The following is a 22,899-nucleotide window of genomic DNA, read 5'->3' as shown; positions in this document are numbered from 1 at the left end:
TAAAATATTTTTGGTGTGGTTAAATGAAAGCTTTTTGGATTACAAATTTGTTAGATTTAACACTATTAAATCTTAATCAGGATTAGTTTTTCTAAACAAAACTGTTAAGAATATTGGGAAAATGTCACTTTTTATCAAAGAAAATGAGTATAGAAAATTTGTCCTGAGCAAGACTACCCCATGACATATGTTCCAGGCTTGTGCTTTAGCGATATGACATTAGTTCATGGCTCAGTTTTCATGGTTACAAGCAAAATTTCACAGCATAAGACAGAGAGAAATAGAGAGACTGATATTTTTTACTGATATTTGTACTAGTGGTCGACCAGTATTGGTTTTTTGATGGCCGATGCTGATGCCGATATCTTAGAAAGCTTAGTTTTAACAGCAGATGGCGCTCTAGGCTAGTTTTTAACCACACACGCAAATGCTCACAAAGAAGAGTTCTGGATAGTTTGTGTCGATTGTGTGTTCGGCTAAGTCATGTAAGTGGTTAAATATACTTGCATCTCGACTCAGAATGCTTTTATGATGCAAGATTAATGTAAACACAGCCCACCGCGAACATACTTGTAATTCGCTTCAACCTTTTCGAACTTTATGAATGATTATTTTAGGTTTAAGTGGTGTGTGTAAAGGAACTGGAAGCAGGCAGAGTACGGGTGTTTGTAAAGCACGTAGTGCCATCTGCTGTTAAAAACTAAGCTCAGAATCGATTTGAGAGAGAATCGCGATACATCGGAAAATATCAGATTCGCTCCAGATTCTTTGTATCGTGAATCGAGGATCGATGTATTGTCCCGACCCTGTAAAATAAACAGACGTAAGTCTTATACTTTAGATGGCAACTTCTGTATTCTGTAATCCTATTACAGTATTTTTTACAAAAATAAATTGTTTAAACAAATATGAATAAAGAAAGAAGGTAAACCGTAACCAACAGGGCACAACAGTAATCTGATAAGTTTGTGTGCACTAGGAATCATATTTTTTTAAATAAAGACAAGGTAACACTCATTTTACACACAGCACACAATGAAAATGACATAAATATGACAGAATGGGCAACTGAATATAGCGCAGCATAGTTTGAAATGAAGAGTTTAAAGTTTGTTGCTCGTGCGTGACAGCTGTACACCTTTCTGCATCCGTTTTGCATGGACCGACAGTCACGCGCAGAATACACTTGATCATGCAGGCTACAAATGCACACTTCAGAAGATCTCACAGCAAGTCTGAAAGCTTTGCGAAATTAAATGTTTATTATATATATGTAAAGTTTTGTTTAAATGATATATATGGAGATTGGGAGCACTGTTTGTGTCAAAATAAAAGTCTTCCGACACATCGGCCAAACACAAAAACTCATCGACCGATGCTGATATTTACAAAATGCCAAATATCGGCTTATATATCAGAATAAATTTGAAATATATTGCTATTATTATTATTATTAATAATAATAATATTAGCAATATATTTCAATTTTAGTTTCATTTCATCTATTTATTTTGTTTTGGGATATTTTAAATTGCTATGTATTTTTCAACATTAATGAAGCATTGATAATGATTAAGTAGAAATAACATAATATATCGGTAAACGGAAATAAAATATTGGTAAAAAATACCAGTCTATGTAATAAGAATAAGTTAAACAAAATAAATTAGGAAAATGAAACCTATATCGGTATTTTTATTAGTGTTATTATTATTATAAGAAGAAGAAGAATGTTTTTTATATCAGTTATAACAGGCACATCAACATAGAAACAATGTTATTGATTAGAAAAAAATTAATAATGTTCTACAAAATAGTAACCTCTTCTAGACATACATAAACAAGTACAAACACACTATCATAGATATTAATGTTGCTTGGAGTTTTTTACATTTTCAGCATGAAGTTGTACAAGATGCAATCAAACTGACGTCACTCGTGCTCTTGCTGTGTGCCAATGTCACCCTGGGTTTTTGTCACTGTTAGATGGTCGGAGAAGCGTGGCCAGAAAATGGAGTGTAATCACACTCTCTGCTGCTCTGTGTCGATACAGCAACCAAAGTGTTAGGAGACTCGTACACATGCGATCTCATTTTTGTATGCACTGTCATACTCACTAGAGATGTGTGAAATTACGTGGTTTTAATATCAACTACTAGTCTGGGTTGTCTGAATGACTAGTTAAGACTAGTCATCTTAAGTTGTATAATTTGGCGGTTTTATTTTTTTGTTTTTTTCAATATCTGACCAAAAACACTTATGGATTATGCAGACTAATATGTTTAATTTAATACACAGTCAAACTGTATAAGCAAAGATCATGATTTGCTCACCACCAGCTCTTTTCAACATTCGTATGATATTGATGGTGCTTTCATAAAATATTGTCTTGGCATCACCTTCTCCCACCTTCAAAGCCTACATCGGTTCCCTTGCCAAAACTCTTTTTTTTTTTCTTTCTCCACCACATTACATGTCTCCACCCCATTCTTAGTTTGAAAGTTGTAAAGTATATGCCTTCATAACCTCAAATCTCAACTGTTGTAATGCCTTTGTTGTTAATAATGCTTTAAGATTTTTTTGGTATGTTCATTTTTTTTTTTTTTTTTAAATCATATCATTCATTTATTCATTTTTTAAAAAATATATATATATTTTTCCAGTGTATTCTACTAGTTGGTTATAGGACAGCTAGTCAACAATCAATACCTATCCCTTAGTCAGCTGACCATTCTTCCCAGTGGCTAACATAATAAAATCCTGGCTTAATATAGCTATAAATGAAGAGAAAATGTCATCACTCTGGATGATTATGTCTGTCTTTTGGGGACAATCTCCATTTAGGAAAGCTGGTTTAGAACCATCTGTTCTCCTGAGGGTATTTAATTGGTTTGTTAGTGTGTTTGGTAGTATGTGAGTGTGAACATGACTCTGAGTAGATCCCATTCCATTTTAAGCTCTTTGTGAGAGAACTGTTTGTGTCCTTGTATCCTGGAGTTCCTCTGTTGTGGAGCATAGTGTGCATCTGCTGTACAGCATTTGCACATTTCTATCCAACTTTGTGCAGTTAGAAAGTTTTATTATGCTGCTCTCTCTCGCTGTTCCGATAAATCGACTTAGCCGAAAGTCTTTGCTACTCTCTTCAGCTTCCCTCCATCATCCCTTGTTTTTTTTTTTTGTTTTTTTTTTTGCTGTCCTCTTTGAAGTTCCTGGTCCTGAGGCGACATGGGGGTGCTCCGTTATTTAATGTGTCTGCTTTCACGTGGTGTCTCTGAAGGAGACAAGAAGGAAAGTCCGTGCTAATTTTTCTTTTCCCTAGAGAAGCAGAACAGCCGTAATAGTCAGGCTCGGATGGTAAGAGGTGACCGCAAGTTTAATACCGCCCTGCCGTCGTCACAGGGGGATGGTGGTTGAAATGGGATTCGCAACGAGAGCTGATGATTACATAAAAATATTAACTCCACGCTAATACAATTAAACGCCCGGACTTTAAATCCAGCCAGCAGATGTTTGTGCTATTTTTGGTTTAGTTTGCTACCATAATGAGTGAAGAGGAAAAATGCTTTATAATTAGACAGAAAAATAGTAGAGAAACAGAAAAATTGTGAAGAAAAAGGCAGTCTAAAGCTTGTGTTTGCTCTTGGCATGTGTGTCTATCCCCTGAAGTGCACTTTACCACAGCAAAATTGAATTGAATGACAACAAAGCCTTTAAAAGGTCCCTTGAAATGAAACCGCTTCGCTGGCATCTAAACTTCTCAGTGCTGGCGGTGTTCATGTTGGCCTAGGTTTACCCGCTGGCCGTTCTCGCCCACGCCTCCTCTGCGGATCAGTGATCCTTCTGGCTCCATAACAAGCAGAGGAGAGGAGAGTCCTGCCTGTGAGCAAAAGAAAACCGCTGCAGCATCCAGCAGTTTCTTCAAGTAGCCTGCCTGTGTTTGTTTAGCAGGGCTCAACAGTAACGATGGACCGCTGGTCTGGGGTCAGTGTGTGAGAGTTGTGGGCCAGTTGGCAAAACTGTCAACAGCCCTATTAGACCAGTGCTGCAATGTCACTACATCTTTATTGATTATGTTGTACATGTGTTTTTATTTTCAACTTGACTGTTTGGATTTCTGTGACGTATTAAATGTTATTGCTGCAAATAATTCAGATATAAACTTGTCTGGCTAGAATAGATGAGGTGAAATTTGTGAGAATGACTCAGTTATTTTGAATTGTAATAATATTTTTCAGTATTACTGTGTTATTGGATCTTGATCACATAAATGCAGCCTTGCACTGTAAACCTGAATAAGTTGGGCTAACTCAAAAAATTTGAGGCAATCAGTAACATCAATTTTTTTAAAGTTATGATGTTCCCAATTTTAAGTAAGCAGAACTTTTGAGTTTTGAGTTTGTAGTACTCTTTGTAGACATGTTAACTGCTTCTAACTTGAGGTACTGAGTTTGCTAACTCATACATTTTGATAGCAATTAAAAAACCTTTTTTATTTTGAGTTCTTTCTGATCAAATGAGTTATTTACTTCACTTTAAACCCTAAATTGTCAAAACTCAAAGTTGAATGAGAATTTTTTAAGTTTAGAAACTCAAAGTTTAAGTAAGATTTTTATTTTGTACTCATACATTTTTATTGTTCTTAACTTGAAAAATTTGAGTACACTAATTTATACATTCAACTTAAAATTATCAGGTTATCTCAATGTAAATATTTTGCTAGCTATAACAAACTAATTCAGAAAATGCCAACTTGCTAATTTGCTAACATGTTAACAATAGGATGGTATAACAATTACTGAATGAGTACAGCAACTTCAAACATGTAACTTACCTGCTCTCAAACCAAGCAGCATGCACCACTTGTCACCATGATGGTAACTCTCCAAAAACCCACATTAACAGAAACTCTTCGAAATTAGCATAACAAAACATTAATCATTACTAAATCTCCCTTACCATTAATTTTGCACAAAAAATATTATATAACACTTAATTTTAGCATTTACTGTCCCTTTTGAGTGCCATGGGCAAAGCATGCTGGGAAATAAAAAAAAAAATCCCAGCCCAGTTTCAGTTGAACTTAAGTTAGGTTAAGTCTAAATTAAAAGAAATGAGTTCACAACTCAAAACAATGAAACGGTTCAGTTTACTTGAAATATGTCAGTTCTGTGAACTCAAAAGAAAAACAAAGTTCTAAATACTCACAACAGTTAATTTAACTGAACTAATTTGTTTCATTTAAGTTTGTCCTACTCAAACCAATTAAGTATTTTGAGCGTTAGAGTTTACAGTGTGGTGAGCATAAGAGATGTCTTTCAAAAACATTTTACTGACCCCAGACATATGAATGGTGTTGTTTTTCTCTGTAGCACCAATTTGAGTATTTTCGTGCATCATATACCATCACACCATCAAAGTGTGTTTTTGAATTTTTAACTGTTATGTATAGCTGTTATAGTTATACATTTTAAAATGTATTTTTTTTTATAAAAATACATTTAATAATATATTTAATAGCAAGTGTTTCATAATCGAGTAAGTAAAATATTAATATTTAATGAATTTAGAATTTTATAAGAAATATTAATGAACTTTAAACATGTACACCTACTAAATCTACGCTCTCTCCCCCTGTTCGTCATGTGAAAATGTTGCATGCGAAGTGTCATGTGACACATGTGCCGTAAGATTCATTTAGAACATTTTGAACTATTGTTTGAAAGGGTTTATGAAAAATATAAATTTTTTTCTTTTTATGTAGAAATTATTTTTTGTGCTGTAGTGAAATGCTAGCAGTGGAAGTAAAGTGACTATATTCTGACTCAGCTGGCAAGCGGAAAAAAAAAACACTCTTGATCCCTGAGCAGTGAACGACACCGGATTACATTGTGCCGGATTCAGCCTGACAGTTCCACGGCGTATCTCTCCTGCTGTGCCTGGCGTACTGCAGTCACGCAAACCCTATCAGTGGGAGGTGGAGAGAGGTGCAAGGTGACGCGGCAGCTACATGCAGACAGATGTCAGTCTCTCTGCGGGCTCCATGCATCAGAAGGGCCGCTTCTGGCTGCAGTGTGGCACCCAGGCTGAAGAAATGTTTCAGCCCTTGTGCTAATAATTCAGTTTCAACTGATTACACTCATTCCCATAGATAAACATTCTCTCATTTTTACCTTTACTTTAGTGCTAAAGAAATGATTCCTCATACCTGAGCTGATGACTTGTGCTCTCCATTTAGTTCAGTCATGGATTGGTTGCAGAATGGGCTTCCATTTTCTCTGTGGAATGGAAAGAGAGAATCCTTGACCATTTAGCAGCTGGGTTTAAAGACACCCGTAGACTGTGAATTACATCTTCACACACTGTGTAAATATGATATTTGTTGAATACTGTTTCGTCATTAATGAATAACTACAGAGGAACGAACGAGTAACACAATATTAACATTCTAGTAACTGCTATTATCTAACAACTAAAACATGTAAATCATAAAGACTCTTCACTGGTTTTTAATGACCGAATTGGCTGCTCCATACAGGAACTGAAAGTTGTTTCTGACAGAGGTGATGTTTAAGTCTGTCACTAGTGTGACCGTGTAAATGGTGAGGTGCTCTTCAGGGCTCGTGAGAGTGTTCATGGATGAGTGAGTCTGCTCTCCAGTGGCAGCACTATAAAGGCTCTGTTAATGGCTGTAGGTTTCTACATGTGTGCTCTTGTACTTTTCCTGTAGTGTCTCTTCTTTTGTTTTTATGGGTTGTTCTAAACCCTTGGCAAACCTCCTGGGTTATGTTGTTTCATGTTTCACACCGTTTACATTTTACTTTTATTATTTTACACTATACACTATCGTTCAAAAGTTAGAGAGATTTTTAAAATATTTTTTTTCTTTGTCATGAATAAATTATATTTTAAAATAAATTAAAATAGAAAACAGTTATTTTAAAATATTTCTCAATATTACTGTTTTACTGTATTTTTAATCAAACACATGGTGAGCATAAAAGACTTTTTTAAAAACGATAAAAAAAACCTTTTGAACAGTATAGTATCTTCTAACTCTTCTAAATATATGGGCTTTTTCAGATCTTTCGATCTAATGGACAAAATAAGCTTGCACAATTTACATATGAATGTGACCAGAGACGACGGAAAAACATACTGAGAGCAGCAGCTTTCTCTTCTGCTTTGTTAGGCGCAAGACCACACCGAACGCTGTGAATGCATGTTACAAATCAGGAATGGCGAGAGAACATTGTGCTTGGTACATTTTTCATCTTCAAACTAAACTTAGGTCTTTAGTCTAGCTAGCACGCTTTCCATGTTGGGGTTTTTTTGTGGCTGTTCGAAGGCACTGGCCCACGTTAACGTCTACACTACGAAAGCAATCCGGTCGAATGCGTTTTCGACTACCTCTGGAAGTTGTCAAAAGTTGACAAGCTCAAATCTTTTTAGACCCCGTTTACACCTGTATTTAGGGTTGTACACTTGTGATCGGATTGACAAAAACACTTCTTAATACCAGGTGTGAACAGGGCCAAATATGCAAGGAAAAATGCTAAATCTCTTTTCTTGGGAATAAAAAAATATTAAAAAAGTATGAGAAATACAGTTTCATGGTCTTTAAGAAATATTTATGACTGGTAGATTTTCTCAGTTTTCTCAGTTGGCAGGTGTGAAACAAGTTAATTTTGGAGCCTGACTTTATTCATGAGTTTTCATGTTCAGCAGTTTCACATTTCAAATGAAGGAGATGAATAAAGCTTGATGTAATGAGTCACTAACACTTTCTGCCTGGGTTTTGCTGCTGTACAGACTGAAACCCGATGAAAATGTTTTCTCCACCATTCTGTTTATTTTCAGTTCAAGCCAGTTCAGCGCAAACTCCACCCTGCAGCCGATTCTAAAGATTTCATTGGTCATGTCAATCACAGTGCTGATTGCCTACACAATGCTTCAACAAATACTAACCCCTAACCCTACCCCACATCCTAACCTTAACCAATGAAATTGGCTGCGGGCGGGATTTTTGCTGGTTTGGGAAAAAAAACTCCTGTTTGCTCTGTGAAATAAGAAAAAATACAACCCTAGGGATGTTTATATGGAGGCCCAAGAGAGGTGAAAATCAGGGATCAGGAGAGGCTTCAAGCTCATCCATTTCTCTCCCGCTCTCTCTTTGTAGAATCCCAGTGCCCTCTGTGTGGTTGCCAAGGTATCTCCACGGCTGTGGATCCTGGCAGTGTGGCAATGGAACTCTGCCATTTAATGGAATTAAAAGGGGATTTAGGGAGATGCATGTGTGTGTTTAGGGGGATTGGTGGCCAGCAGAACTGCGAGGTATGGAGGCGGGGCTTTGCGGTTGCCGCACAGTGTAACAGAGTGTTACGTAACGTGTTTACTAACATACTAGCCAGGAGGCGATTACTTCCCATAGTTCATCCTGACCTGGTCTGATTGATAGCGGCTCTCAATTGGTTCCCGAGCATCTGATTGTTGCTGGGTCAATGAGACGGCCCTATCCTCCCAGCTCCAGAGGACACGGCCTTTTCAGAGCTGTTGGTCTTGTGTATGTTATTAGGTGCCGTATTGGGCTGAGCTTATTTGGATAATCAGAAAGGCCCTCTACTCTCTCTCATTAGTTCAGTCTCTCTCTTTTTGTCCTTCTCTTCGTAATTGTTGGCTGTGTTGTGCTGTGCTCTGCAGTGCATTATATAAATGCATAAACCCTCTGGTGCAATGGTTGCACAGTGCCAGCTAGTGTATGACAGTATCGTTCGGGGCATCGACCAGCACTGTCGTCATGGCAGCCCGTGACTCACAATTGTACCCCGTGCTACTCAGGTCACATGACTCCATCCATGAATAACTCCTTCAGTGATCTCAGCAGAGCCGCCCACTAAGAATGAGTGTTCACACCTGTTTAATGTAAAACAAGACACACATGCACATGGAGCAGCATATCAGCATATATATTTTTTTAAGGTACAATATGTATTTTTTGACCCTCTAGCAGTAAAAAAAAAAAAACTGTTGTTAATGTATTACTCTTAATAATAATGTATATAAAAAAAGTAGATATGACTCTTCAGTAAAATATCACTTTGTGGATCATTAAATATTTTGGACATTACTTTTTTTATATATTTAATATTTTTAAAATAACAAAATAATATAAAAATATTTAATTAACTCTAAATAACTTTTTAGTTAGTCAGTATTGATTTTTTTTCCTCAATTTTTATTCTACTGTACTGTAAAACATTTAGGATGAGGAAAACATCAGTAGTCAAGTTATTTAAAGTTAATTAAATATTTTTAAATATTATTATTATTTTAAAAATATATGAAAAGCAATGTCCAAAATATTTAATGATCAACAAAATATTTCACTGAAGAGTCATATCTATTTTTTATATGCATTATTATTAAGAGTAATACATTAAAGCTGCAGTTCATGACTTTTTTTTGGTTAAAAATGATCCAAAATCAATTTTTGAGCAAGTACGTAACCAGCCAGTGTTCAAAACTATCTCCTTACCTTAACCTGATTCACAACTGTAAGCTTGTAAATAATGTTTTCTAATAAGAGCGATACTGGTGGGTTTCCATGGGAAATTCGAGCGTGCAGCCATTCGTCTTTGCGTCATAACGTCACGTCTGTTTACATGAAGAACGAGTCCCAGCTAGCAGGCTATATGGCATGTGGAGGATGCTACAGGTGGTGGATCATTTATAGCCTTTTCTCACAGCAGCTGCAATAATTAAACTTATCATTTTGATGGTGGATTGTAAATCAGAAAGGTCCAAATGACAATCGTCAGTGACAACTGGAGATTCACCTGTAGTTGAAATTGATATCTCCAGGTAACGTTAATACACACTAAATACACACACATAGTCATGTAATGCTGATGTTGTTAATGTTAAAAATTTGAGAACAAAGTATAACAATAATAATAGTTTGCACGGTTTGACGTGATCCGAGCTAAGCGATCATTAGATTTAATCACCATTGGCAGTGCGATTTATTGTAATGCTTTTTTTCTCAGTTGGTCAGAACAGAAGTGGCAGATTTGTTACTTGTTCAGATTACATTTTCCGGTGAAAATTCTTATTTTGGTCATACTTGCAAGACTACAATCTGTGATTCCGAAGTACAGTATCCACTGGTGCAGTGACTGACAGCAAACATTGGATTCATCCATGCTGAGGATGAATGCGTGAATGAATAACCCATGTAAAGAAGATAAGTCCGCAAATAACTGCAATTGCAGGTTTCAAACAGAGACGGTGACAAAGAGGCAAAATTTAGGGACTGCAGCTATAACAGGAAATTATACTAATTAAACTCATGCTAAACAACATGTATTGCAATACAGTAGAATAAAATGTATTATGCTTAGTTTAAATACATTGCATGATGCTACACTGGTCACCAGTGAGCACCAACATGATGGTCAGATGGGATAATGCAGGCAGACAGACAGATTAACCTGTTGTTAGACCCCAATAAATGGCTTGACAAGCCATATTTCCTGTCTTGTGTTGACATATTTCCATCTGAAACAGGAAGTTTGGGTCCTTTTTGTTGGTTGTGTAGTGTTAGCAAACTATCACTGTTTTTCAGTTAACGTAAAAAATTTTTTGCTGAAGTTGTTGAGCTTAATTTATTAAATTACATATGTCATTGAATCGATCAGTAGGTGATCATAAACATCCCTAGCTTACACAGAGCTGACCTTGTTTAAGAAGAGCGGGAACCCCACGTAACACCTGCCTTAGGTCTGTCACACTCACTGTTCTTCCACATCAGAACATCCTTCTTCATGCCTCTGCCTCAGGAGAACAGGACAAACTGCAGGGCCTCGCTCAAGCTCCGGCTGGACCATGTGGACAGTGTGTGTTTTGTGTGTGAACGTGGGTGTGTATTTATGTAGTAGTGGGAATAGGACATTTGCTCAGCATGCCACTGCCTCCAACCTGGCAGGAGAGCTCTGTGATGCAAGCTGTGTCTCTGCAGTGCTGCTGTCTTTCCTCTCCTGCTTCCCTCTCTCTTTACCTTCCTCTCTCACTTGCTTTCTGCTGGTTGAAAAGGGGAGAGGATGAGGGTATGAAACATACGATGAGTGGAAGAAAGAGTGGAGATTTTGCCTTTATACCCAAGTTGATATATTTGCATAGCGATCGGTGTGCAGGATTGCTTAATGTACTATACATATGAGGGGTGTAAAAAGACATCCAAGGATGTGAAAATAGGTAGATGACATATAACCTGGCTGTAAAAAAAAAAAGATAAAAGATTTTAGGTTCAAATGTACATATTTATAATGAAATGTGTTTTTTCTTTTAAGTTTTGGCTCATCATATTTACTCATATTTTAAAATCATTTTAAATTGTGCTGATTTTTAAGTACAAATATTGTATGTAGCCTCTCAATAAAATATAAGGAAAATGCAATTATAATAATTATAGAATTATGCAATTGCAAAAAATGGGGAAAAAAAGTTTTTATTGTATTTTTTATCTAATAATTGCATCTTTGGTCTACATAAGAGACTTTCAAAAACATTAAAAAATATTGCCCTCCCCAGACTTTATATATATTTGTACTTAAAAATCAGCACAATTTAAAATGATTTTAAAATATGAGTAAATATGGTGAGCCAAAACTTAAAAGAAAAAACACATTTCATTATAAATATGTACATTTGAACCTAAAATCTTTTATCTTTTTTTTTTTTTTTTACAGCCAGGTTATATGTCATCTACCTATTTTCACATCCTTGGATGTCTTTTTACACCCCTCATATGTATAGTACATTAAGCAATCCTGCACACTGATCGCTATGCAAATACGACTTTTGTGTATTTGTACTGATTAGAGACAATTCATTTGTTTTATGATCTTATATTTTGGTTTGCGTCCATCAAGTTACAAATAAAAAGAAAGAAAATATTCAAATAAGATAAATATTTTTACAAATAAAAAGCTTTTTATGTTCGTGGATTATCCAAAATATTGTCAATCAGTGGAGAGAGAGATATAAATAGAGGGAGGTGCATATCTGAGACTCAGATTCCAAAAAGTAATTTACCACATTTATGTTCTCAGAGGATTACACGTTCTTTTGTGAAAGGAAAGTAGAACAATGACAACAAAAAAATTAAATCTATTAAAGTTTAAAAATAATGATGGTTCTCTTTCAAGTCTTAGGCTTCAGCGGACAAATTCATACAAAAATTATGTCAACATGCCCGTCTTGATCAGTGTCCTAGCAAAAATAGTCGGTTATGTAAGTGAACATATAATAGTCGAGAAAGACAACGCATGTGTAACAGTACTGGATCGTGCATGTCTTAAAGGGGAAAAAAAACTATTCCTGCTCCCTGTGTTTTTAATATTAAATCAAACAACAAATGACAAAGAAATCACTCACTGCTCTTGACTGAATAGCTTTTGTAACTTCAGTAATGATTAATCTTTATTTAATTCATACAGTGAAGATAATTTGCCGTGTTATTATATTTGATTACTTTATCCATTTTCTGTACCTAAAAAAGTACCGTTAGATACCTGAAAAACCTGAAAAGCACTGTTTATTTGATTTGAATATTGCTCTATTGTATTTATTTGTGATGTTGCTTGTAGTTCTATTTGTTCTTATTTTCTTTATTTTAATTTGACAGTAGTCCTATTTTCCCTGAACATAGCACATACCGAACCGTACCGAAACCATGACCTTAAAACCGTGACACGTGAGCAATTTGAACCGTTGCACCCCTAGTTTTCAAACAGGTTTCCCAAGCACTCCTACTGCCCCAGACCAACCATCAATCTTATAACAGTGCACTTTTTTTTTTCTTCACTTTATTAACATTAGAAGGAGATTTTTTTTCTTATTTGGAAAATGAAAGGAAAGTGTTTGAGTGTAAATTATTATTTCTTTTTTTCAGACCAGCTGGGCTAAGAGAGAACACATTGTGGAGGCTCAGAGGTGAAGATCAGTCAGCGGACAGAAAGTGGACACAGCGTCGTGAGGACAGTGTCTCGGACCACAGACATAGACACAAGCACTTACTCTAACAAACACTGCAAAAGTCACACAGCTGGTTTTAACCAGGCCAGTATTTGCGTTTGACCCCACTTTACCATCTCAGGTGCGGGAAGGCGTTTAGACAGACAGACATTAGTGAGATTCACCTGCCCCCTTGAGAGAAAACATCACTATTATATTCACACCTGTTAGCAGATTCTTTCATTATAATTTTTTTTGTGCTCACTGACTAAACACCCATCTCTGACCCACATATTCCTCTCTCATGGGAGTAACATAGAGAACAGCCCAGCAAAGACACTCTTTTCTCACTCTCTCATATTCTCTCTCACACACACACACACACACACACACTCATCTGCACTGTATTCAGGATGCCCTCCTCCTCCAGCGTGATTAGCTGGGGAAGGATGTGGCTCTTGTGGTGATTGGAGGGGGGAGCGAAGCGGAGCTGGACCCATGTCGTGGAAGCGGAACTACTTTGCGTCAGGCAGCAGTGGGCTGCAGGGGATGTTTACCCCACGCACCATGACCTCCATCGCTCCCAGCAAAGGCCTGAGCAATGAGCCGGGTCAGAACAGCTGCTTCCTAAACAGTGCATTGCAGGTAGGACTGAAATTTGCCTTATGAGTATTGCATTAATGTTTTACTTTAGAGATGCAGTGCACACAGTAACCAAATTGAACATGCCAAGTGATAAATGCAAGTAAAAATTGGCTTTGAAGAAACTGTTGGCTTGTAGTTTTATTATAAACTGCAAAGTAATACAAGCGGAAAACCTGGAGATATCAGGGAATTTCCAGGCCTTAAAAAGTTGGAAACAAATAAAATATTAAAAATCATGTAGAAAAAAAACTGAAATTTCTATACATTAAACAACATTAAAATAAACCATCACATAATATATATAAGTTGTCACAGAATAAGAATACAGTATATGAATAACTCAATTTTGACAAAAATGTCAGATAGAACCTTATAATTCTTATAAAAAGGGGACGATTTGTCAAAATCAAATTATTATCAAAAATATTTCTCTTGGATAGATATTGACACCTGTTTTAAACTTTTGTAACAACATGCAGTTTTACCAAGTGACTGGGACATTTTGTATGTGACATAATGACATCTTCTGTTTGTCACAAATATGCAACAGTTATCAAAAGAAGTTAGCAAAAAGTTTCTTTTGGACCTTGTGTGAACAGGACAGAGAAGAGAAGTTATTGCACTGCTGAAGCAGTATTTAGTATGCTGGGGTGGCTGTAGAGTTCATTCAGAGTGTTCTGGATTTCTCTCTGTTTCTCTCTCTCCCATTTTATCCTTTTCACGCTGCTGTATCTGATGTCACTGTTGGTCTCTGCTGGTCCCAGTTTAGCAGAGCTTTATCTGGGTCTTCCTTGTAGGCTGTCCTCACTTACACCAATATGTCTGGCCAAACAGTCTGTCTACTCATAAATTAAACATCCCTCTCTGTTACCTACCCAACATAGCCTTGGATGTTTCTCTAAAAGCCATTTGACTGCTTTCAAAAGGGATGATCAAAACTACAAACTAGATCCCATATTTTCATAATAGACTAATCAGTACACCTTTTTGGTTCTATATATATCAAAAACTTTATATATATTTTTATCTATATATAGGTCAAAAAGTTTCAAATAATTGTATATTTCATAATAAATAATATATAATATTATAAAATGTTATTGCAATTTTTCTCTTTGAATATTTTTTAAAATTTTATCTATTCCTGTGATGGCAAAGCTGAATTTTCAGTATCATTATTCCAGTCTTCAGTGTCACATGATCCTTCAGAAATCATTCTAATATGCTGATTTGTTGCTCAGTTATTATCTATTATTGGTGCTCACAGTTTTTGCTGCTTCATACATTTTCTTTGATGAATAGTAAGTTCAATGAACAGCATTTATTAATCTGTAAATCAATAAATAATAAATATTAAAAAAAAAAAAAAAAAAAAGCAGGTTATATTGACCCAATAAATCACCCGTCATTGACTATGAACATCAGAAGGTATTGAAAGAAACAGTACAATTAACTAAAATGTATATCTCTTTTGTAATCATTCAATCAGTGTTTCAATCTCAGAAAGACAAACAGCTTCTGAACACTTAGGGCCCTATCATACACCTGGCGCTATGCGGCGCCAGGCGCGACGCATGTGTTTTTTGCTAGTTTCAGCCTGATGCAGTCATTTTCATGTCCAGCACCACATTGTTTAAATAGCAAATGCATTTGCGATTACAATGTAAAAGATTATTATTGTGTGCATAAAGATAAAAATGCTTTGGTGGAATCCGGCTTGTCACGTAGATGGTCTGCTTGCGCGCTTTAAGCTTGTGCACAAGCAGATCCGTTTCCTCACTAGAGAAGTGTTCATTTTTTCCGCTTGCAAATTCCGCCATGTAAATAGCGAATCTGCCCTGGCGCGAGCATAACTGGCTTTTAAAGGGAATGGGAGATGAGACTTTGACTGGTTTATTGCACGTTACGCCCAAAACATACCCATTACTCATTAAGAGAATAGGGACAACCCTTTTAGACCATGCGCCGGGCACGCCGAACTTTTTTCCCGTCCTTAAACTAGCAAAAGTGGATTCGGACATGAACAGCATTTATTAATCTGTAACTCAATAAATAATAAATATTTAAAAAAAAAAAAGCAGGTTATGTTGACCCAATAAATCACCCGTCATTGACTATGAACATCAGAAGGTATTGAAAGAAACAGTACAATTAACTAAAATGTATATCTCTTTTGTAATCATTCAATCAGTGTTTTAATCGCAGAAAGACAAACAGCTTCTGAACACTTAGGGCCCTATCATACGCCCTAAGTGCATTTGCGCCGTGCACTTTAGGCCATGCGCTTAGATCGTTAAAATAGGGCCCAAAATGTCACTTAAAGTTGCATTTACCTCAGGAAAGTTATCCAGTGTTCACAGTTCATTAGTTAGCTAGAAAAAACACTACAGATGAGCTTATTTATTGTTAATTATATAAATCTGTCATGAAGGCAAGTTATGAAAACTACCTTATGTGCAATTGAAATGTTTGTATACAACTCAGTTTTATTTGAGTGTGATTATTATATCTGAAAATAAACAGCAGTTGAATATAATAGTTTTTGCTCTGATGATATTTTATCCTTTAATATTATAGTAATGTGCCAAATGAGAGGGTTCCCTGTATAGTTTACAGTATTAGTTTGGAGAGTTTTTTTTCCCTTAAGAACAATTAACATGTAGGCCTATCTGAAATATTTACAAATGAATCAATATCGAATCAAATTCTGTAATATACATAGTATACAATATACATAGTATACACACTGTGTAATAATGTGATATTTTCTGTGACATTTATCGTACTGTCTGTACTGTAGCTTAAGCATTCAACAGCCATAGACTGATATATATATAGATAGATAGATAGATACATACATACATACATACATAGACTGATTCATAGATAGATAGATTCATAGTTTCATTGATTGATTTAAAGAACAAAAACAGAGCATTCCAGAATCATCCCTCTCATGCCCAAAAGAGAGAGGTACGATTCATAGAGAAAAAAGAGAAAGGGTGAAGAAAAAGTTATCAAATCATAAAAATTTTATTCTCCCCACTTTAGAGGAATCCTTAATAATCACTTTATAGTCGCTGTAACAGCGCTGGACAGGGATGAGGGAGCAGAATTATGCTCTAGGGTTTTTTCATGTTTCCTTTTTGTTCAGTCGCAACTTACTTAAAAGAGCTAAATCAAATCACGGATCCAGTGAAGTCAAACTAACTTCTTATCAGACGTTAGACAGGAATTCTATTAGCAAGGCCCCTCTAGATTAGCTCATCATGTGTGAGAGACTGTAGCACCGCAGACGATTCTCCAAAGGATCTTATGCATCATGCGTCCTGAGTGCGCTGTTGTAAATGGGTTAACATGGACCCTCTAGGGCGCTTCAATTCAAAAGCCAAGGCCAGCGCTACAGATCTGTTTGAGCTTTTCCAAAATGAGCTCAGCGATGGATGTGCTCATTTTCAGCTGGATCAGGCCAGCCAGGTGTGTGGGAGCAAAAGGCCCGGGCAATAGAGAAAAAAATATCGCAATAGAGACTTATTAATAGGTAATGAAAAATAAAAATGGGCTATTATACTAATCCTGTGGTCAGAACACAATGCAGGAAAGAGGCTCGGCTAAATGAGTTCTGTGACAGTGGCATCTTTCAGGGAAGCAATTTGCACTTTTCTCACTGTTTCCTTGAGAATTAAAAGAGAGAGCTTGGCCAAAAATGGACAATTCTGTTATCATTTACTCACCCTCACGCTCTTCCAAACCTGTATGACTTTCTTTTTTAAGTGGAACTCAACAAGATTGGGGTCAAAAACAAATTTGGACTCCATTGGTTTTCATTGTGTAGACATTTTTCAAAATATCTTTTGTGTTCCGCAGAGGTTTGGAACGATATGAGGGAGAGTTCATTTTTGGGTGAACTATTCCTTTAAGTCTACCGTCCTGGAAGGCAGGTCGCTCTGAGACCTCAGAGGCTCTACCTAATATCGGTTTGGAAAGGGTCTTGCAGACTCCTCCAGAGATTAGGTGTTTAATTTAAGCCTGGAAGTTGAGTTCTAAATTTCCCCCCTTCATGCACATTCTCATCCCACTGCGACTCAAGTAACACGAAAGGCTCTTAATTTAGCAATTTTTTTTTTTTTTTTTTGCTCTGAAATCTGGAAGAGCTTCAGTTGAGAGCCCGGGGCTTACTTTACTGTATCCTGAGATAACCTTGCTGAAATAATTAATACAAATTTTAATCATGTACTTATTATGAAGTGTCTAATCATATCTCAATTTTTTTCTATTCATGAAGTGTCTAATCATATCTCATTTTAAAATGTGTGCAAAAGTACCTAAACTACTGCAGGGTCATTCTGTGAAATGGGTTCCTTTCTTTCTAAAAGTACTTTTCTGTAAGATTTTATACAGTCTGTCAGATAGATAATGCAATTAAGTGTTAGTAAATTGCATTCTGCCATCTCAAGCTAAATTAATACATTTTAATACATGTTTGAATATAATTATCCATTCATAAATGTAACAGGGTTGACAGTAACAAGCTTGACAGTTTTACTATATACTGTAAACTATCGTTCAAAGGTCAAATCAACATATTAGAATGATTTCTTAAGGATCATGTAATGCTGAAGACTGGAAAATCAGAAAGATATTGTAAACACATGGGTTAAGACAACAGTTATAATGTTACTGGATTTTTGACTGTTTTTGGCATCAGCTATTCATTGTTGAAATCATTTTATTACTTATATAAATGAGAAACATGGCACCTGTTTGGTAGAATCACCCTTCAGTGTCGCTAACAACAGAGAAATAATTCTCTCTATATTCATGATTGTTTGAGTATTAAATGGATAGATGGGAAATCATAATGAAGCATATGTTTAGCCTATAAACAGCCTCCAGTGTCACCTGCCCTGTTAGCATACCATGGCTCTTTTTTCTTTGTTTTTATCTCTTTTTTCCTTATTCAGCTGACATTAGTGCTGTTTTACATTGCGCTGTCTGTGTTGCTTGTCTGCCGGAGCACCTGTTCTGAGAGTGTTGTGATTTTTCTCATTAGGACGAGAGCAATAAGCCGCTGTCCACATTAAGCCTTATCAGAGCTCATTTGAATAAACAGCCCGTGTCCTTGACTATAGCTGGGCCAGAACTGTTGCCGGTAATTATCCCGGTCCATGCCATGCCACCTTTGTCTCCCCTCTGGCCCAGGTCACGTGGCTTCCCCTCCTTCATTAATTTATTTCCTCTGCCAGCCAACTTGATCAAATCCAGATTTTATGGTGATTGCTGCACTTAAAAAGCCATTTTTCAGCTGTCTTCCCTCATACCAGCTGTGAATGCAATCATTACTGATAAAAATACCTTGAGATAAAAAATAAATGGTGAAGAAAAACAGAAAGGAACTAATGAGGCATGCCATTGTTTCTTTTACTCCTCACAATGAGTTATTTGCATAATCAAAATATCTCTTTTATTACTGAAACTGCAGAACAGTGTGGCTCTTTCTTTCTTTCTTTCTTTCTTTCTTTCTTTCTTTCTTTCTTTCTTTCTTCCATCCATCCATCCATCCATCCATCCATCCATCCGTCCCTTCCTTCCTTCCTTCCTCTTTCACTTTTATTTTCCCTTTCATTTTCATTCTCTTCCTTCCATTCTTCCTTTTGCCCGTTCTTTTTCTTTCACCTCTTTTTCCTTCCTTACTTCCATTCTTCCTGTTTTACCCTCCTTTTCATTTAATTTCCATCCTTCCTTTATTCCATTTTCTGTCCTTTTTCCTTCCTTAAATCCTATTTTCCTATTTTCTTGTCTTTCATTCTTTCATTCCTTTTTATTTTAATTTTTTTAATTCCTTCCTTCCTTCACTTTCATTTTCCCTTTCATTTTCATTCTCTTACTTCCATTCTTCCTGTTTTACCCTCCTTTTCATTTAATTTCCATCCTTCCTTTATTCCATTTTCTGTCCTTTTTCCTTCCTTAAATCCTATTTTCCTATTTTCTTGTCTTTCATTCTTTCATTCCTTTTTATTTTAATTTTTTTAATTCCTTCCTTCCTTCACTTTCATTTTCCCTTTCATTTTCATTCTCTTCCTTCCATTCTTCCTTTTGCCCATTCTTTTTCCTTCCTCTATTTTTCCTTCCTTCCTTCCTTCCTGTTTTCCCCTCCTTTTCATTTAATTTTCATCCATCCTTTATTCCATTTTCTGTCCTTTTTTTCCTTCCTTACTTCCTATTTTCTTGTCTTTAATTCTTTCATTCCTTTTTATTTTCATTTCCTTCCTTCCTTCCTTCCTTCCTTCCTTCCTTCCTTCCTTCCTTATTCTTTCACTTTCATTTTCCCTTTCATTTTTATTCTCTTCCTTCCATTCTTCCTTTTGCCCGTTCTTTTTCCCTCACCTCTTTTTCCTTCCTTACTTCCATCCTTCCTGTTTTCCCCTCCTTTTCATTTAATTTCCATCCTTCCTTTATTCCATTTTCTGTCCTTTTTTCCTTCCTTCCTATTGTCTTGTCTTTCATTACCTTTTTATTTTAATTTCTTTAGTTTCTTACATCCTTCCTTCCTTTTAAATTTTCCTCCTTTTTATTCAGTTTTTTTTTTTTTTTTCTTGTCGTGTTCATATAGTAGTAGTTAATTAGTATGATAAGATAAATAATTAACAACAAAACATCGAGTCCTGATCAGCTTTAACTAAGAGAGACAACCATTACATTTGTGGAAACTGTTTGGGGAATGCTGGCTCAAGGATAAATATGTTTCCATATTCATTTATGGTAATTTATGCACTTTATGTAAGACTAAAAACAAAAAAAAATATATATATATCAGTTAACAATGACTGGATATGCCTGTTCACTTCTGTGCACATGGATCTAAAAGCATTACCTTGGGTAACCCCAAAATTAACTATGTTTGGTGTGCAATATTACCATACTGCTTACTTTGCAGTGTACAGTATACTGTGTGATACAGTGTGCAGCAGCATGATAAACAGTGTAATGATTCATATAAAAAATTGCCTAGTGCATGAAGTACAGTATATGCGTGCGTCATACTTTAAAAAATGGAGTGTAATATGGACCTCTGTTGTTTTGAATAGTTGTTTAATGCTTGAAATTAGATTAGTAACACCTATTAAACTGAAATAGCCATTATCTTTGTGTGCCTGTGATGTTGCAGCACTTTCACTCTATGCTGGAAGAGACCAAAACATCACCGTAATTCTAGTCTCGTGTGTATCCGTGTGATGACATGGCAGCTACGTCATCTCCTGTCTCACAATACAAAATGTTGCGGCAAGTGTGTAGACAGCTGTTGAAAAAAAAATGCAACAACATAAATAAACCTTAAATAGTTAACCTGCAATGGCATACTCTATGTCTGGAGTGTGTTTGTTAAAGGTCTACCTATATTTAGTGTTCAATATCTGTCTAGGTATCTAGAATGAAGCTGAAGTGTTTTTTTAACTTGACAAGCCAGGTGGGCCGTGATTTCTTGTTCACAGAGTGGCTGCGTACAAAGATCTGGAGGCAACGCAAACATCTGCAGGAACTGGCTTGTTTACTGTAGGGATTAATGGACTGGGTTGGAACTAGAAGCTGCATGGAAGAGTCCCAGTGGGCCATTATAGCCCGGCTGTTCTTGTCACACAGCTGTGTGGATGCAGATGTAGGCAGGAGCATCTTCAGCATCTTCAAGGGATAAAGTCCTTAAGCTTTATGGCTATATAGAGGTTTAAGTTTTTAACTGTGAAATTAACTAAATAACATGAATTCATGCCACTCAAATATCACTGAAAGTTCATTGTACTTAATAGAAAAAAGTTAGTAACTTCATTAACTGAATTTATTAAGCTTGCAACAGATTTCTAGTTCCCAGCATGCTTTGCGTCAGACTGAATAAGCAGAGTTAACGTTGAAATTAAGTGTTATTTTGTGTTTTTGCACAAGATTAATATAGGGAGAGATGTGTTAGTGTTTAATGTTATGTTGCAGTTTTGCAAAGAGTAGAGCCTGTCAAGGATTGGCTACAAAACCTTAACACCGTGTCTACACCGGTCGTGAGCGGTGCGATGCGATGTGACAAAAGACAATAGAACCCATTATAATCAGTGATGTTGTCTCCGATGGTAAACTGATGACTCGTTCTATTTATGATGTACTGACATGAAGGACAAATGCTTTGCAACGGGCGCTTTGTCGTGTCCAGTGTAGACAGCTTTCAGCTGTTGCGACACGAGTGACAACAGTCGCGTCCGGTGTAGACACGGTGTAAGACTTTTTTTTATGTTGCTTAACAAAATTTTACATTTTACTGACTTAATCTCTGAGATTGTTGACTTTAAGTTCAAGTTCTTATTAGGGTTTACAGTGTGGGCTGCCTTGTTCACTGTTTTTGGAAGTGCGCACAAACACTCAAACCCCTCCCAGGCTCTTGGCTGGAACATTCCCATGATTTTCTTCATTCAACTGACCATCATTTGCCCGAGTCTTTTCCCTCAGTGCCGTCTGCTTGACTGGAGATCTAGTTTTAGGAAGCCGCCCTGACAGTCTTACCTCCCCATAACCCTATAGAGGAGACTGCAACCTGTCTCTTCTCCTCTCACACCTGTCACACATCTGCAGAGGTTCAGTGACCCAGATTATAAGACCACATTCCATGTCAGTCACCCCCTTTCCCTCGCCTGCCTTACGGCCTGTGCTGTTCTGCTGGTGGTAGAGGGACACTTCTCTCCTGAGGATGGGATGTGTGTGCTTGCTGTCACCATCGTGTAACCTCCTGGAAAACTCTATTGGTCTCATTGTAAAGGAATGATTTATTTAAATTTAGGAAGTCAGGTCTTGTTAGGTCTTGAAAATTTTTTTATGGCCATCTGAAAAAAAGTGTAGTCGTTAGCGAACAATCTCACGTTTCAGTAATGTTTTATGTTTGGACTTCGGTGCTCATTTCCGGTCCGTGTTGAGTCTTGATTTTAGTCCCTTTAACAAGTAGTGTGAAAGGAGTGCTTCGTGTTTTTTTTTTTTTTTTCTTTTTTCCGACACTACAAAGTATGTTCCACTACAAATAATCATTATCCGTCACTTTGACTCTCTGGGTTGTAAAATTTCCATCAATCTTGTGTTTTTATCTGCCTTATTTGTTTATATTTACCTTCCCAGCAGAGGTCCAGGCAATACTTTTTCTGGAATATATACAGTATATTTAAATTTCCTTGTGGACAGCAGTTGTACTTTAAAAAAAAAAATCATAATCAG

The 22,899-nt window shown here is 36.4% G+C and overlaps 1 protein-coding gene across 2 annotated transcripts in view; it reads left to right on the top strand.

Moving 5' to 3' along the window:
* Window positions 1-22,899, top strand: part of usp54b (ubiquitin specific peptidase 54b) — a 133,515-nt gene that overhangs the window by 33,876 nt on the left and 76,740 nt on the right. The window contains exon 1 of one of the 2 annotated variants that reach the window (XM_051914571.1): window positions 13,408-13,656. The exons of the other annotated variant lie outside the window; for it this stretch is intronic. Coding sequence (XP_051770531.1) covers window positions 13,510-13,656 — 147 coding nt within the window. The 5' untranslated portion in view covers window positions 13,408-13,509. Of the gene's footprint in view, window positions 1-13,407; window positions 13,657-22,899 lie in introns of those variants that run through there. 2 annotated transcript variants of the gene reach the window in all.

This window comes from Ctenopharyngodon idella, chromosome 12 (genome assembly GCF_019924925.1).
Source record: "Ctenopharyngodon idella isolate HZGC_01 chromosome 12, HZGC01, whole genome shotgun sequence".
Taxonomy (NCBI): Eukaryota; Metazoa; Chordata; class Actinopteri; order Cypriniformes; family Xenocyprididae; genus Ctenopharyngodon; species Ctenopharyngodon idella.
Note: the sequence above shows the minus strand (reverse complement) of the source record. Positions and strands in the feature narration are given on the sequence as shown.